At 41.1% G+C, this 18459-nt stretch overlaps 2 protein-coding genes and 1 long non-coding RNA gene across 3 annotated transcripts; 2 read left to right on the top strand and 1 right to left on the bottom strand.

Moving 5' to 3' along the window:
* The first annotated feature begins 163 nt into the window (after nt 1–163).
* LOC120737426 (P2Y purinoceptor 1-like) lies at nt 164–4543 on the top strand. The gene has a single exon (XM_040038111.1). It carries the CDS (start codon nt 2853–2855, stop codon nt 3810–3812), a length of 960 nt encoding a protein of 319 aa, XP_039894045.1. The 5' UTR covers nt 164–2852; the 3' UTR covers nt 3813–4543.
* Nucleotides 4544–13232: 8689 nt separating this feature from the next.
* Nucleotides 13233–15859, bottom strand: LOC120737428. Its single transcript, XR_005696739.1, has 4 exons — nt 14837–15859; nt 14523–14617; nt 14189–14341; nt 13233–14033 (listed from the first exon to the last, which is right to left on the bottom strand). It is a non-coding gene; the product is annotated as an uncharacterized LOC120737428 (long non-coding RNA).
* Nucleotides 15860–16542: 683 nt separating this feature from the next.
* Nucleotides 16543–18214, top strand: LOC120737427 (P2Y purinoceptor 1-like). The gene has a single exon (XM_040038112.1). It carries the CDS (start codon nt 16879–16881, stop codon nt 17827–17829), a length of 951 nt encoding a protein of 316 aa, XP_039894046.1. The 5' UTR covers nt 16543–16878; the 3' UTR covers nt 17830–18214.
* Nucleotides 18215–18459: the final 245 nt, after the last annotated feature.

Here is an 18459-nt window from a genome sequence, read left to right on the forward strand (position 1 = left end):
TGGATATAAGGATGTTGTGGGTTCATGAGCAGCTGAATATAAAGATACATTCTGAAATGAAAAAAGTGAACGTGATCTCTATTAAAAGTCCAATTATCTTGTAGCGTCCCTCCGACAGAAGACAGACACGATCGGTGTTCCGGTTACCGGTGTTTATTAAGAATAGTAACAAAGGCTACTGTGGGCCGTAGCCAACAACAAAACGACAGGGAAAAATGCAGTCTCCAGAATCAAAACAACCCCCCCTGACTCTCGCTCCTTTTTTCCGCACACACCCACAACAACATTCTCTAACACCCGCCCCCCAAACACTCTCAGCCAACCACACACATGCTCTCCTCCAGACTCTTTGTCACTGGTAGCTGATCTGATTGACTGGCCACCATCATTGTGTGTCACAATGGTGGTGGAGTCTGTAGGGGTGGAGTCCAGATCTGTCCGTGGCCCACCCTATTATCCCAGTGAAGTGGCCGCGCCCCAATAGGGGGCCAGTTTGTCCCGGTGCAGGGCGACCCTCCGTCCCCTTGGGGGCTGTTGTACCCTATACACCACTTCCCACAGGCGTTCCAGAACCTTACAGGGTCCAACCCAGTCACTGTCCAGCTTAGGGCATCTACCCTTTTTCCTATAGGGGTTGTACACCCAGACCAGTTCCCCGATGTCAAAATGTCGGCCTCTGGAATGGACGTCGTAGTTCCTCTTCTGCCGCACCCCCGCACTCATCAGTTTCCTCCTAGCAAAGTCATGAGCTGACTCCATGCGATCCTGGAGCTTCCTCGCATAGTCAGGACCTGATTGATCCCCATCAGCATCGGGGGGTCGGCCCATCATCATCTCCGCTGGAGTCCGGATCTCCCTGGCCAACATCAAGAGGCAGGGGAGCACGAAGTGGAGTCTTGAATGATATGCCATGAGGACCAGGGGAATATGAGTGTCCCAGTCACGTTGATGTTTAGCCGTCACTAGCGCCAGTTGCTCTGTCCAGTGTATGGTTAAATCTCTCAACGAGACCATCACTCTGTGGGTGGAGGGGTGTTGTACAGGTCTTATGGGAGCCTAGTTTCTTGCACATGGCTGCAAACACACGGGACTCAAAGTTCCTGCCCTGGTCCGTGTGGATTACTTCAGGCACCCCAAATCTGCTGAACATCCCCTCCACCAGAGCATCCACAATCTTCTTGGCCTCTTGGTCAGGTAAACTGTATGCCTCTGGCCACTTTGTGAAATAGTCTATAGCTGTGAGGATACAGCGGTTTCCCCTTTCTGTGTGGGGAAAAGGACCCTGAATGTCCATCCCCACCCTCTCCATAGGGTACCCTACCGAAAAATGTTGCAGTTGGGCATGGGATTTGGCTGTAGGCCACTTTTGTGCTGTACAGCTGTCGCAGCAGCGGCAAAACTCCTCTACATTCCGCCTATGTTGGGCCCAATAGAATTCCTGCCGGAGGCGGCGGAGTGTTTTGGTGACACCAAAGTGGCCAGACCCTGGGGCCCCATACACTGCGCGAAGCACCATCTCCTGCAGGGCCCGCGGGACCACCAACTGCCACCTCATCTTGCCAGTAGCTGGTTCCTTCCAGCCCTTTTGCAGCACTCCATTGTACCGCCACAAGGCATTAAACATGGACCAGAGTCCCTTTGTGGCCCATGACAATATGGGGTTGTCGCTGTTCCTCAGTTCACCCAAGCACTGGTTTGATGTCAGCATCCTCCTCCTGTTGATATCTCTACTCTGTTACATCCACAGCAACCAGCCTCTGACCGGATGGCCGTTCCTCTACCCCTGTCACAGCACACTTTACATCGGGCACCAATTGGTCCTCCTCCTGAGCTTCCTTCCTCTCACAGTAGTGGCATCCGTCTTGGGCACAGGGTCTGTGGGAAAGCGCATCTGCATTTTTGTGCTGGGCCCCAGGTCTGTGTACAACCTCAAAATCATAAGCCTGCAGCTTCTCAATCCAGCGTGCTAGCTGCATGAGCCATTGCAAGGCAGCATGGTCAGTTCTGACCGTAAAGTGGAGGCCCCCGAGGTAGTACTTAAAGTGGTGTATGGCACATACCACTGCGAGCAGCTCCCGCCTTGTGACACAATAGCAGCGTTCAGCTTTGTTGAAGACCCGACTATGGTATGCCACCACTTTCTCCCCGCCGGGTATCACCTGGGCTAGCACTGCACCAGATCTGCTGCCATCTGTGTCAAAGACAGAGGGCAGAATGGAAATGCATGCTATACTGTGGGTACACTGTGGACCTCTCTCTGCTTTGTAATTCTGCCCATAGTGCTACGCACAGGTCCCAAAGGAGATGGGGGAGCAGTGTGCTACTGGGGGAACACACTACCATTGGGGTAAGGCTGGGACAGTATCAATATGGGCAGTATGTGTTAGAGTAACATCCACACAAATGATTTTCTGGTATGTTAATTTAAGTTTTGAAACTGCTTTTACAAGCTAATTGTGTGGTCATTTTCTGTTGCATAGCAGTCTCGTTGTTGCTAAACAGGCAGGACAGAACCACGCTGTAGAACAGGCATAAGATAAATGTTGAAAACCCAGAGATTCAGACTGTGGAAGCATAGGCTAAAAACTAGAGCTGAACTTATTTCACTTTTCACTTCTCATGTGGCTTTGTCAGGATGAGAGCAAACAACAGAGTGTATAAACGTGTGAAAACTGCCACTCCTGCATGGTTATATTTTCCTGTTTTCAGTGAAAGAGGTGAGTCAGTTATCTCATAGCTCACAGACGCAACTCAGGAAGTGTATAAATGTGTGCGTGCTTTGATCTGTGCAGTGAAGGCTCTCACTCATCGAGGAGGAGGAATTGTACCGACTGCTATCAAGGAAGGACACGATGAACAACTCTTGCATCAGCTTTGACTTTACAGGAAAATTCCTGCCACCTGTCTACATTTTAGTATTCATCACTGGCATGGTGGCTAACGGACTGGGATTGAGGTCAGTGCTGCAGAAATGGGAGAAACTGGGGAATGTCTCTGTTTTCGTTTTCAACCTTGGACTTGCAGACATTTTGTATTTGCTCACACTCCCTTTTCTGATGGTGTACTACTTCAAGGGTGATCAGTGGATCTTTGGAGAAGCCTTTTGCAAGACAACAAGATTCTTCTTCAACCTGAATTTATACGGCAGCATTGGATTCCTCACCTGTATCAGTGTGTACAGGTACTTGGCTATTGTCCATCCAATGAGGATGATGGGGAGAATAACTGTGACTCATTCTGTGGCTATCTCAGTCATGGTCTGGCTGTTGGTGAGTGTTCAAAGTCTTCCAGACATGTTCGTCCCCAAATCACCCATAAACAATACTAAGAAGTGTTTTGATACCACCTCTGAAAAGTACATTGAATATTATCTGAAATACAGTTTGGGATGGACACTCACTGGTTTTTGCATCCCCCTGTTCATCACCCTCAGCTGCTATGGACATATGATTGCTGTTCTCTGCCACAATGATAACATTGATGAAGTACTGAAACAAAGAAGCTTAAAGTTGTTATTCATCTTGATTCTTCTGTTCTCTGTTTGTTACATCCCCTATCATATATTAAAAAATCTCAACCTCTTGTCAAGACTAAGCGTAATCAAGGGGACATGTCATAAATGGTCTAATGGAGTCTATATTGGTCATCAGATAAGCCGTGGCCTTGTGTGTCTGAACAGTGCGCTCAATCCTCTAGTTTACCTGCATGTAAGTGAAGATATTTGTTCTCAGCTCAGACAGCTACTTCAACAAGTTCGCCAAGCTGTCACTAGTCTGTACACCTCTAACCAAACTTCAGTCACGGATACTTGAAATGTGCCGATGAACATGAGGAGTACGCCTCATCTGAGACTCATCTGAGACTTTTGTAAGAAACACAAAAATGTTGCTTTTTACTAAAAAGCAAAAATAATACTTAAAAAATACTTAAAAGACAAGTTATTGCATTTGTGATGTAGTTGCATGGTGTCATGCATGGGAGGTTTGCAGCTTGAATGTGTGAAAACAAACAGGATATGATGCTGCATGCTTCACTGCTGATAGAAGGTTAATGTTAACAGCATATCACATGTATGTACACACACTGAAAGTCAATTTTGATTATGTTGTATATACTGTATATCTATACTTTGAGCATTTGAATTCAAGCCTCCTCATTGTTGTTCTGCTGTCTAACTATAATTAAAGGCTTTTTATTCAGATTTCCCTTATTTTTGATAGTAAGTGCATAGTTGATGCTTTCTGTCTTTTTATTTATTTTTCAGTAAAATAAACTGTTTTGTCTAGATCTCATTTTTGTTTTTTATGTACAACACATTTCCAGCAATTGAATTAAATGTTTCAAATATTTGAGGAAAATCAGCTTTGCAAATATTTTTAAAGGTGGTAAATCAATTCAAGAATACAATTTAAGATTGCAAGAATACACAGTTGTTTTTGTGAAAGAACCGTAATGTAGTCGATTATGATATCCTCTGACTGCATTTCGTTACCTCGTACTTGTGACATGTCCAATGACAATAAAGTTGAATTCTATTCTATTCTATTCTAAAATGCCACAGGATATCTCATGTAAAATTATGGTAACACCTATATTTATTTTCCTCTCTAAGAAGTGAATGCGCAGTTTTTCCGCTCTCACCATGGGTGTATATGTTACACAGACGTTTGTTTACCACAGATAGCCAAGTAAATGCACCCCTAAAGGTTTAAAGCCTCTGAGGTTGTTATCAGAAGCAATACTACTTTATACTTTGTCATTAAAGTCGAGATATTTTCAAATGTATTGTAATTAGCAGGTCATTTGCTTTAAATTAGCAGCATCATGTTTGGAATAAAGAAAATGCTCCATTCCAGCAAAGGAACCTCATCAGACATCTGGGATAAAGTAAAAGTGGCAGGTTTATGTTTTTCCCAGTCAAAAAGACTCACTCTTGATAAAACTATGACTTTTAGACAAATTTATTATGGAGATTCTGCAATTTTGCACACAACAGTAGCTGCAATTAAAACCATTTATGACCTAAAACATAATTTAACATAAGTCCTAAATATGTCATTGCCTGTGAGTCTTGATGGGTTATTTTGTGATTTCAGGTTGTTATTGAAAGTTTTCAGTTTGCTTGTAATTATTATTCCACAGCTTTAGTTTTAATTACTATTGTAGGTTGAGTTTTACTATTCTTTCTATTAATGTTCTTCCATTCTGAGTTGTGTTAGAATTATTATTCTACTTTGAATTCATTCATGTTTTTGTTTTCATGTAGTTTCCATAGTTTTTCTTGTCACTTGGTTTAGCTTCACCTCTAATCCGAGAAGCTTATTCAGTTCTAGGGTCAAATGGTGGAGAGTCACAGAGCCCCAGTCCAGTATTTGACCCTAGAACTGAAGAAGTCTCTCGGATGAGAGGTGAAACGTCCTCAAGCAATTTAACGAAGTCCAGATGTTTTTTTTTCCATGCTCCTTAGACTACGATGACCTCGATGACGGAGAACCTTCACAGACAGCTTTGAGATGCATTTGTAGATAAAAGGCATGTCCCAATTCATAGGCCACATCATTCGAAGGCCAATTACGTCACAGCCAGGCGACGAAGGCTGTCCCATTTTAAAGATTCCTCCAAATGCGGCTGACAAATGCGTCCTTCATTTCCCTGAATTTGACGGATGGGTCGAGTGTGTCCTTCGTGGCCCAACCTATCCCAGAATTCATAGCGCAGCCCAGCAAATTCCAGTCTCCAACAATGGCGGCAGCTACTTAGTTTCAATATTACTCCTATTAATTCAATTTCAATTCAATTCAATTCAATTTTATTTATATAGCGCCAAATCACAACAAAAGTTGCCCCAAGGCGCTTCATAGATACAGAGAAAAACCCAACAATCATATGACCCCCTATGAGCAAGCACTTTGGCGACAGTGGGAAGGAAAAACTCCCTTTTAACAGGAAGAAACCTCCGGCAGAACCAGGCTCAGGGAGGGGCGGGGCCATCTGCTGCGACCGGTTGGGGTGAGAGAAGGAAGACAGGATAAAGACATGCTGTGGAAGAGAGACAGAGGTTAATAACAGATATGATTCAATGCAGAGAGGTCTATTAATACATAGTGAGTGAGAAAGGTGACTGGAAAGGAAAAACTCAATGCATCATGGGAATCCCCCGGCAGCCTACATCTATTGCAGCATAACTAAGGGAGGATTCAGGGTCACCTGGTCCAGCCCTAACTATATTACTGTTTCTGGGTCACAAAATACACTTTTAGCATATTTTCAGGTGAGAATGTAGCTGTGTAAACTTCAAATATCTGTTCAATTTATTAAGACATCACATATTTGCGAAAGTGCTCCGACGTTTTCTGAGACGTCTGTTACCGACCAGCTCGATAGCTGGTTATAGTTATAGTTTTCACACAGCTGAATAAACGTCAAACAGAAAACTGATTAAACAGAAGTGTGAGATGGTCGAGTATTTACTCCAGTGTCCTGTTATATATTAGTGAGCAAGGAGCAGATGGCTGAGTTTATTAAACTCCACCGAGACAGCTGGTGATGCAAATCTGAAGGCTCGACTGTCCCATTTCACAGCCTCGCACTTCCAGCCTTCTCGGTCTTCGAAGGACAGCCCGTGCAGACCGCAAAGGCCGGGTCCTTCGACCTATGAATTGGGACATACCTATTATTACGTGTTTTACCATCTTTAAGGTGCTAGCTTAACGTTACGGTGTAAACGTTACCTTATATTGTAATAAAGCAGTTACTGTTTAAACAATGTTAGGACAGAAATATTAGCTTCTGTCATGACTAATTAAGTTACTAGTTAATAAAGTTACCAGTAAAATGATTCATCGCTGCCACAGATTCACAGTAAAGTTTCAGTTATCACTGTGGGACTGCTGAGTCACCTGAAGAACTGATTTCATTCATGGGGGAACTCCAGTAAGTAAGAATTCTAAAAATAGGAACCCAGACAGACAAATGCAGAATTGTGACATAAATGTCAACGTGTTAGCTGACATAGGAGGACAGCTGCATATATATGGGGCGCCGTTTGTAAAGTGAAACATGCTGACATTAACGGCAACATTTTTCTACATTTAGCTCAAAACCTTACAAAAACATGTTTTTTTCAAGTCATGTTTTACAACATTTAGTAAAATATTTGTAACTTTTTACATTTAAAACACAATTTTAAATGTTAAATCTAAATTTTAAATCTAAATATTATATTTAAATCTAAATGTTAGATTGCCTACCAGCATGTCCAGCGATTTAGCTGGACATGCTGGATTGTGAAATGGAGACTAAATTTGCTAAATGTTAGCTAAATATTCAGTTTCCTGTAACATTTAGATTTAACATTTAACATTTAGATTTAGAGCTAAATGTGGAAAAATGTTGCCGTTAATTTCAGCATGTTTCACTTTACTAACGGCGCTCCATACATGTAGTCTGAAAAACAGTTTTGTCAGGTTTGCAGGTATATCAGCATGAGACATTTTTACATTGAGGAGATTATTAAAATCTCTAATTCAGTGAAGCATTATTGGTCCAGTCTGTTTGGATAAATATAGTAAGCTGATGGATGTCCATTTATTCACACATTTTCTTAAGTGCTTATCCAGTTCAGGATCACAGTGGGGTTGGAGCTGGATATGTTAAATAAATACACCTTACAAAAGTTAACAATAAACCTCCATCCATGTATGTTGTTATCCACAGGATGAGAACATCAAAATGATCAAACTGGAAAACTGTGGAACAGAAGTCTTTCAGAGGAGGCTGGAGGCACTGAAAGGCTTCCCTTATAGTTCCTGGTGAATAAAAGCAGAACCGTAAAGTTTACTGGACTCCTTTACTGAGAAGCCATCCAGTAAAGGAGGAACTGGTTAGAAGCTATTTTCTCGACATCCAACTCTAAATTCTGGACATATTTTTCATGCTCATCCAGCTATTTAGTAAATTCAATATCTATCAGCTATAAACTATAATACAAATATAATAAAATATAACTATCTCCTGGTATTTATAGTTTATTGATGTAAGACCAGACATCTGTTATCATATCCCATTCCTCACATATCAATGAGATGCTTTACAGTTTTTCTTTTTTTAACAGTTTTTAAAGATTCTGACTGTAAACAGCTTTTTAGCTTTTTCACCTTTGATATTATTTGACACTAGATATCAGGTTTATTGGATTTAATTTAAAGGTTCCTATGACCCAATGAGCCATTTGCACTGACCAGTGACAGTTTAAGCTGAATACATTCATAATTTAGAGCCAACATTTCTGAGAGAAATAACTGAATTAGAAAAATAACAGACCTCAGGCCAGATTTAATTGATAGAGATATATGCATACTGTCACGGCCAGCGGGGGCAGACCGTGTGGAGAGTGTGTGTGGTGGACCCAGGCGCGAACACAGGCGACGAGACGGGAGTGAACTTAAACTGAAAGCGAGCCTTTATTTGGGCTGATGCAGAAGGGACTGCAACTAACCAAAAACCTAAACTGGAAAAACACTAACCTGACTGAAAGGAATAACTATGACCACTGTGAACGGAATGCTGTGCAGATGCATGGAAACTGTGAACCAAATGGCGTGACGAAACAGACATGAACATGACCTGCACGGAACCTCATCGTGCGGCTGCATGAAAAACAACATAAACCAAATGGCAAACATGAACTGCACAGAATCCTGAAAAACACTTAACTTGACCAGAGGGGAGGGACACAGATGACGCAACAACGAACAAAGGAAGACTGAGGACTTAAATACACACATGAGGTGATCGGGGGAAGTGGAGACACATGAGGACACAGCTGACTCGATTGAAACACAATGACAATACAGGGGAGAGTAACACCAACTACAATGAACAAAGAACACCAGACTCTAAGAAAATAAAACAGGAAACACGGAGACATAGACATGGAGATAAAACATGACATGAATTTAACGTAACCACATAGACATGAAACGTAGACGCAGGAACCAGGGAGACTGAGTACAGGCGGAGATGACAGAAATGACTAAGAAATAAGGTCTGAACAGCAACCTAGAATTTAACTAGATTGAAAATGAATACAAAAAATACATAAAACTCAAACACTGGGTCACACGACCCAGTACCGTGACATATGATGAAATTTATGTATCCCAGGAAATTGTTTTTATCTTGTCATGGGAGACCCACACCTTCCTCCAAAGATAACTGTTAGTGCATGCTAATGTTTGTTTTTAGAAATTTTTCAGTTCTGTTTTCTATTTCGATGACCACCTACACCCCACAATACTGTTTTAAAAGTGTTGCTTTCAGTTCCTTTTTTTTAACATCTATGAAGTGCCTGTTCATTTTTTATTTAAATTAGTTTGACATAAATGTTAGTTTCCTTTATGATCTTTTAATGCTTACACTGTACAGGTCTACATTAGAGACATTTCTGTTACCTATTTCTGAGACTGGGCTGCTTGACTACAATTTGGAAGTGGATGCAAAATCACATGGAGTGTGCTGTAGTTTCTTTTTTAATATGATGGAATGCAAACAGGAGGTATCCACTTTTGACTATGCAAAGATTATTCTGATCCCATTTCTACCCGTATCTACTGTTTCAAGATTTAACTGAATTTTGCTCAACTATAATTGTCAGGATATATATGTATTCCAGTTCACATAGGGCACAGGAATATAACAGACTTATCAAATGTTCTTTGATTGGGTACACAATATGAAGTTAATAATTTTCTTACAAATAAAACTACACTGACAAACATGAACAGCTGTGCTTATTTTTGAGACATGAATGTTTGTAAACAACTTTATCTTTCAAATGTGTTAATATTTAGACGGTGTACATTTGTAGGCTGTAATGGTGAACCTGAGGTGACGGCCAACAGAAAGTAAATAACAGAAAGAAAGGAAAAACAAAATTGAACGAGTAATGTCTTTACCCTGTGCGGTGTGTGAAGGCTGTGCACACAATCATCCCATTCACTGTTGTAAACAGTCACTGCTAGCTAACATGACTGCCCCTGTCTCCGTGGTTACATCATATCATATATATATTTAAGATAAGATCAGATAACTCTTTATTGTCATTGCACAGTCATACATAGTACAATAATACAATCAAACTGGAAAACTGTCCCACGTCGGCACTACATACAACACGACACGACACAGTAACTTAACTTAGTAATAAAATGAAGAATAAATGTATCTATATTGCACAGTGTTATTATTGCACATTAATTTTTATTGCACCTTGTTCTTTTTGTAAACATAAGTATTATTATTGTCATTGTTGTTACCCCCCCAAACAAGTCCAGGGAGGTGACCAATCAGGTCCGCTGTTTGCATTGATTAGGGCTATTGCCCTGTTGTAAAGCTATCCTTGAGTCTGTTTGTCCAGGACCTCAGCAGCCTGAATCTCCTGCCAGACGGCAGCAGCTTAAACACCTGGTGTCCTGGGTGTGTGCAGTCCCGTAGGATGCTGCGTGCCCTCTTGAGACAGAGAGTACTGTACAGGTCCTTCAGGGACGGAAGAGGATGCCCAATGATTTTATTAATGACCTTCTGAAGTGCCTTTTTGTGTGCCGTGGTGCAGGTGGAGAACCATACAGAGATGCAGTATGTCAGTACACTTTCAAGGGAGCAGCAGTAGAAGATAATCAGCAGCTCCTTCTTCAGGTCCATTTTTCTGAGGATTCCCAGAAAGTGGAAATGCTGTTGGGCCTTCTTCAAAACCGCAGAGGTGTTTGAGCTCCATTAGAGGTCTGTGTCTATGTGCGCACCCAGAAACTTGAAACTGGAGACCCTTTCCACACACTCCCCATTGATGCTGACAGGCTGCAGCCCAGACTTCCTCCTTCTAAAGTCAACTACCAGTTCTTTTGTCTTGTTGGCATTGAGGTCCAGGTTGTTGTATACACAGCAATCTGACAGTCTCTGAACTTCAGTTCTGTACGCCGTCCCTGTCTCCCCCAGAGATGAGCCCCACCACGGTGGTATCATCTGCAAACTTAATGACTGCGTTGTCTGGGTTGGAACTAACACAGTCATGTGTGTACAGAGTGTACAGTTGGGGACTCAGTACACAACCTTGTGGGGAGCTAAGGCTGAGGGCTGAGGAAAGATGAGGCCCCACTCCAACTCTCTGGACACAGTCTGACAGTCTCTGATCCAGGCAGCAGGTGGTAGAAGGAAGTAGGATATCCAGCAGTTTAACTATTAGCCTGTCTGGGAGTGCTGTATTGAAAGCAGAGCTAAAGTTAACAAAGAGCAGCCTGGCTCTTAGCTATGGAAACAGCTTCCAAAGATACCACCATAGCTCTCTGCAGCTGTAACAGATTCACTGTTTGCTAGTCATTTCATATTTTTGATAGTTATGAGGAAAGACAATGTTTTTTAGGTCATGCTAGGTGGTTGCTGTGGACAAGGGTGGACGGTGAGTCCGATTTCTGTTATTTGCTGTCTGTCGTAGGTGGGCTGTGTTGTATTTAGAAGTGGCGACAGCCTGCTGTAACTCAAATTCAAACCCAATTTGTCCTTTAAGAAAAGGCATTTTATAGCTGCTCATGACACACACACAGGGACATAAAGCACTTTGCCTCACCATGATAATGCAACTTTACTAAAACCTTTACAGTATCTGATTTAAAATAGAAAAATGAAGCAACCAGAGGTTTAATGATAATGACTCAGGGGTCTATAGTTCACATTTTACAGTCTCTTTGACTCTTTGTAGATTCATATTATTCACTGAAGTGGATTTTAGAATGCAATTTGGAGGGAACGTGAGGGAAGTAGACTGAATTGCACGAACTATTTACATGGTTTATATATATAGAGGAGTAATCACCTTAAACTAGCTTGGATATTAACAGAAACTATGAACAGGTGCCATGGGAAACCAGGGGACTGAGAAAGGTTCAGGCACATGGAACACAAGGAGGAATATGTGGGTGAGATGGATCAAGGCTCCAGGGGGTCCAGAGGGGAGAGATAGCCACTGTTGACATGAGAGGCAGGGCGAGGTGAATGGTGAGTCTGAAATCCTGAGTCTGCAGGTAGACCAGAGAACTGGGTGGAAATGAGACCAGCGCTGCTGATAAGCACAGCATGAGATGGATCTGGAGAGAACGAACTGGTGGAGAGTGGCAGGCAGCGGTGGTTTAAGTGAACCCTTCATATGATGGCCCAGACAAAACTCCACCCCAGGGGACAGGCAACTGGAACTCGTCTCACACCCAACCAGACACTCCCACGACACATGACAGTTACTGTTTAATTTTTTACCTTGTTATATCATGAATAAGGTTTACCTGCTGGAGGTTTGATGAATCAGTTGGGCGATACAGTCAAAGACAGACTTTTCATTTGCAGGAATCCAAGTTTGATTTTTGTTCACATTCCTATTGCTGAATATGACTATGATAGACTGAACACCTGGCCAGGGTGTACACTACCTTTCACTCAAGGATGCCAGGATAGAGCTCAGCCCCACTATGACCCTGGGTGGATGTGTGATTATAAAATGAAAGGACTGATAATGATTATCAATATTACATCAAAATCAAATTATAATCCAAATTCCTAGGTGTTTGTTGTATTTGGCAAGAGTAATATGGATTACATATGTCTAAATTGCTAACCCTAGCACAACAAATAACAACGCCCCAGACAGTCAGTATTATTACATGCTGTGAACAGAAGTAGCTGTGATCACAGTTTCACTTATAAAAGAAAAAGAAAACACAAACAGGGAAAAAGCAAAATTTAAAAAAAAATTAACTTTATGGGGTCATATCTTCCAAACTGACAAAAGAAATGATCGTTATACTCTCACAGCAAAGGATCAGGCTCACTATTTATAACATCGTGGGCCATTAATGTTTGTTAGATTGTGAGTTGTTTAGTATGCTTCTGTACAGGTAGGGTCACCATCATAATTATATTTGAGTATAATTAATATGCAAAAAACACTAAAAGGTTATACATGAATTTGACAGCATTATTAATTGGATATTTTTCTTCCAGTTTTCTATCATAATTAGAAAACTTAGACTTTATAATTAAGTGAAAATCTCATATTGTGCCAGTACGATTCTTCATAGCTCCTGCTTTGAAGTACTGAACTTTAAAATTTACTCCATGAAAGATAATAATTCACAGTGCAAACTGTCTGAAGAATTCTGACTTTATTATCACTGTATTAATCTGATTCTTTCTCATATGTGCTGTGAAGAAATGCAGCAGCAACTTACAATGGGAAAGCGTAATTAAAATGAAAACATCTGTGACACATGTGACACATTCTCACATTAAGAGGACACAAATGGAGGATGCACAGAGAGTGTATTAAAGTCACATTTCTGAATCTTTAGTCAAAAACAGGCAGTGGTTACAAACAGGAGGACAAGCAGTCCATTAAATACTCTACAGGGTCAAACATACATGGACACATAATTCAAACAGCAGTAAAAAAAAAACATAACTGGACACTGAAAAACTTAACAAAGTGATGTGGGAGGGGACAAAGGGAAGCAGCTCAATATATTCACTGAATTATCATCAGTTACAAAAGAGAAAAACTGGTAAAGGCAGCATGCAAACTGAGCAGAATACAGAAAGATCAGAGATTATAAATTAATCAGGAAATTACTTCAAACTTACTGAGAGCAAGGCCTCTGTTACAAATCTGTCTCATTGAAAAATATGTTGTAAAGATACAATATGGTAAGTGTTCATGGTAATTCAAAAGCTGCCTGAACCACTTAAATATTTTATAAAGTCATTAATAATTAGAAAGCATCTAAACATTCTGGTCATGGATTTTACAGCCTTTGTCGCACTTGCTGTCATCTTAATAATCATCATGATCAATACATGACATGGCGAGGTCCTGGGGTAGGCGGAGCTTGCTCGGGTGATGTTAGCATGACAGGCAGGAATAGCATCTGGCACGCGTTGGTGAAAAATCCCAGTACACTGGTGTAGTTTCCTTTACAGCTGTTTGACATTTGACACTAACAGTAAGGGGAACAGGAAGAAACAGTGTTAGCTCAGGTGACCCACATAGTTTCTAAAATAACTGATAGGAAGTAACCAGTTAATTAGAAATGAATGGCATGTGTTTCGAGTGACTGCGTTATAGTTACTGTAGTTAAGTTACTAAACTTACCAAAAGCAGAAGTACACAGATGAACAAGGATCAGCTGAATGTTACATCAACATGCTCATGTTTGGTGGTCGCTGAATGCTGCTCTATTCTTTTGTTGCTTGTCCTTTATTGAAGTTGGCTGGTTGGGCAGTCCAATGGTGATATCCCGCCTATCTGAGGAACAGTTTGAAAACGCACATGCTATGCTTTGTTTGTATTATGGTTAAAGTTGGATGTTAATTTGTGTCCTTTAAAAATTTTCCTGTATTTAAAAGTACTATAATTTAAGTGGTTCTGTAAGAGTATCTCCTGTGAAAGTGGAGACAAGTTTATCCACTGATCCGAATCAGTTTACCTGGATGTTTTCTTTGAAGCTGGATGATGACTCCCCTCTTCCTCACTCCAGTTCCAGTTTGCAGACCAGTTGGCCTCTGAGGTCACAGTGATCATCTGTAACAGGAGACTGAAGTTCAAATCAGTTTCTTCTGTCATTTTTCGTCATGTTCAGAAAAACACTCCTAAAATAACCAGGCAAATAAATATTATTAAAGATTTACACACTTCATTAGACAACAGTGGAAACATCTCCCTTTAATTCCATTTATCATGGAAATGTCCCAGTAAATCACAGTAAAATGTAGAGAACATACTATGTACTAATGGTCTTACCTGTAAAGACTTCCGTATCCACTGGTTTCCAGCGAGCGTGGATTCTTCCCATCCTCCTGTTAGTGATCCTCCATCTGAATGGATGATAACAACCTTCTGAACAAACTAGCAGGTGGCCCCTACTGGGCCATATCTATAGGGCTGATTTCTGCTAATAATGCCCATTGTATGGACTGATAACATCCGAAAAATGGTGGTCCCTGCAATGTGGGGCCCAAATTGATCACCCACTGTGCCCTTGATAGTGGCTTCAAATGTGGGGCAGGCATAATATACTTCGGGTACACTGTGGAACCCGCTTTGCTAAGCCCCTTTTTTATATTGTACCTACTCAGGTCGACTTGCCATGGATTGACACGACTCGTCCCAATCCATGGCATGCGTCTGTGCGTCATGTGAATTAATATGTGACACATGTTAACAGAAAAAAGGCGGACATTGAAGTGAATATATACCTGATGCTCAGTCTGTAGCTTTTCGTCACACCTGGGGGAACACGGTGTTATTTCAAGTAGCTATTTCTTGTGTTGTCGAGTTTCAAAAATGTCAGTTTTGATTTTCGACAATCAGTTGCTCTTATGACTCATCGAATGACTCTAGTGACCAGTCAATTGGTAGCATGCAGTCTGACGACTTACATCTTAGGATCTGTTTAGATTACTTGGAACCCAGATTCCAAGCAATTTAAACAGTTTCCCTGGTACCAGATTCTCTGGTACCTGGTACCAGGTACTATGACCTAATGGAAAACCCATTAGTCCCATTGGTCGATCCGAGTGGGTACTAATGAAAAACATTTGCTTTAGTATGAGATTTTTGTGGCCTATGTGTGTCTGCCCACGGTGCTACTGCACAGGTCCCAAAGGAGATGGGGGAGCAGTGTGCTGCTGGGGGAACCTGCTACCATTGGGGTAAGGCTGCAACAGTATTAATATGGGCAGTATGTGTGTTAGGTTTTGTATTGTTGATTGTCATTTATGCTTAGAAATATCTACTTATATATGCTTAGAGTTTTTTAATTAGTTGTAGATTGGTAGAGGTTTGATCCTTGATAGTCTGCAAACTTTGTGTGCATTAGAGAGCACTCTGGGAGCATGGGAGAGGTCGTACCTTCTCTTATTGTTTTATGGTAGGATAAACGTAGCTATATCTGTTTTAGTCTAAGTGCCTTTTGTTTAGATGAACTGCTGGACTTCTAGACCAGCAGGTTTGGGGAAGTCTTTATGGGGTCACACTCTGACCACACACACACACACACACACACACACACACACACACACACACACACACACACACACACAGTATTCTTTGTTCACATGTATACCTATGTAAGATGTTATATGTTAATGACCCTATGCATATTCATGTAACCACAATAAAAGGAGTGCTATGGGGAACCTGGCTGAGAGTCTGACGGAGGTCAAGTGGTGGAACGACACTTGGCTCCAGGCAGGTCTCCCTCATGCATGAGTAACAAGAAGAACTTTGCCTACTTGGTGTTCAATGCTTTTGCTGTGTTTTTAAATTGTCTCGTTCCAGCGGTGGGCCTGTGCTAGACAGACCCAACAATGTGTTAGAGTAACATCCACGCAAATGATTTTCTGGTATGTTAATTTAAGTTTTGAAACCTCTTTTACAAGCTAATTGTGTGGTCGTTTTCTATTGCATAGCAGTCTCATTGTTGCCAAACAGGCAGGACAGAACCACGCTGTAGAACAGGCATAAGATAAATGTTGAAAACCCAGAGATTCAGACTGTGGAAGCATAGGCTAAAAACTAGAGCTGAACTTATTTCACTTTTCACTTCTCATATGGCTTTGTCAGGATGAGAGCAAACAAAAGAGTGTATAAACGTGTGAAAACTGCCACTCCTGCATGGTTACATTTTCCTGTTTTCAGTGAAAGAGGTGAGTCAGTTATCTCATAGCCCACAGACGCAACTCAGGAAGTGTATAAATGTGTGTGTGCTTTGATCTGTGCAGTGAAGGCTCTCACTCATCGAGGAGGAGGAATTGTACCGACTGCTATCAAGGAAGGACACGATGAACAACTCTTGCATCAGCTTTGACTTTACAGGAAAATTCCTGCCACCTGTCTACATTTTAGTATTCATCACTGGCATGGTGGCTAACGGACTGGGATTGAGGTCAGTGCTGCAGAAATGGGAGAAACTGGGGAATGTCTCTGTTTTCGTTTTCAACCTTGGACTTGCAGACATTTTGTATTTGCTCACACTCCCTTTTCTGATGGTGTACTACTTCAAGGGTGAGCAGTGGATCTTTGGAGAAGCCTTTTGCAAGACAACAAGATTCTTCTTCAACCTGAATTTATACGGCAGCATTGGATTCCTCACCTGTATCAGTGTGTACAGGTACTTGGCTATTGTCCATCCAATGAGGATGATGGGGAGAATAACTGTGACTCATTCTGTGGCTATCTCAGTCATGGTCTGGCTGCTGGTGAGTGTTCAAAGTCTTCCAGACACGTTCTTCCCCAAATCACCCATAAACAATACTAAGAAGTGTTTTGATACCACCTCTAACGAGTATGTTAAAGATTACCTGAAATACAGTTTGGGACGGACACTCACTGGATTTTGCATCCCCCTGTTCATCACCCTCAGCTGCTATGGACATATGATTGCTGTTCTCTGCCACAATGATAACATTGATGAAGTACTGAAACAAAGAAGCTTAAAGTTGTTATTCATCTTGATTCTTCTGTTCTCTGTTTGTTACATCCCCTATCATATATTAAAAAATCTCAACCTCTTGTCAAGACTAAGCGTAATCAAGGGGACATGTCATAAATGGTCTAATGGAGTCTATATTGGTCATCAGATAAGCCGTGGCCTTGTGTGTCTGAACAGTGCGCTCAATCCTCTAGTTTACCTGCATGTAAGTGAAGATGTTTGTTCTCAGCTCAGACAGCTACTTCAACAAGCTCGCCAAGCTGTCACTAGTCTGTACACCTCTAACCTCACGGATACTTGAAATGTGCCGATGAACATGAGGAGTACGCCTCATCTGAGACTCATCTGAGACTTTTGTAAGAAACACAAAAATGTTGCTTTTTACTAAAAAGCAAAAATAATACTTAAAAAATACTTGAAAGACGAGTTATTGCATTTGTGATGCTTGAATGTGTGAAGAACAAATAGGATATGATGCTGCATGCTTCACTGCTGATAGAAGTTTAATGTTAACAACATGTCACATGTATGTACACACGCTGAAAGTAAAGGTCAGTTTTGATTATGTTGTATATACTGTATATCTATACTTTGAGCATTTGAATTCAAGCCTCCTCATTGTTGTTCTGCTGTCTAACTATAATTAAAGTCTTTTCTTTCAGATTTCCCTTATTTTTGATAGTACGTGCATAGTGGATGTTTTTTTTAAAGCCTGTCATTTAAAAGTAAAATAAACTGCTTTGTCTAGATCTCATTTATGTTTTAATGTACTTCCCTTAAAGCCCAACACATTTTCAGCAACTGAAGATAAATGTTCTAAATATTTGAGGAAAATCAGCTTTGCAAATATTTTTAAAGATGGTAAATCAATTCAAGAATACAATTCAAGATTGCAAGAATACACGAGAGTTTTTGTGAAACAGTTAACTGC

The sequence above is a fragment of the Simochromis diagramma genome, unplaced genomic scaffold (genome assembly GCF_900408965.1).
Source record: "Simochromis diagramma unplaced genomic scaffold, fSimDia1.1 OVJJ01000061.1, whole genome shotgun sequence".
NCBI lineage: Eukaryota > Metazoa > Chordata > Actinopteri > Cichliformes > Cichlidae > Simochromis > Simochromis diagramma.

Coding starts and splice junctions, on each gene's coding strand:
- LOC120737426 (XM_040038111.1), top strand. CDS start 2,853: ATGAACAACTCTTGCATCAGCTTTGACTTTACAGGAAAATTCCTGCCA.
- LOC120737427 (XM_040038112.1), top strand. CDS start 16,879: ATGAACAACTCTTGCATCAGCTTTGACTTTACAGGAAAATTCCTGCCA.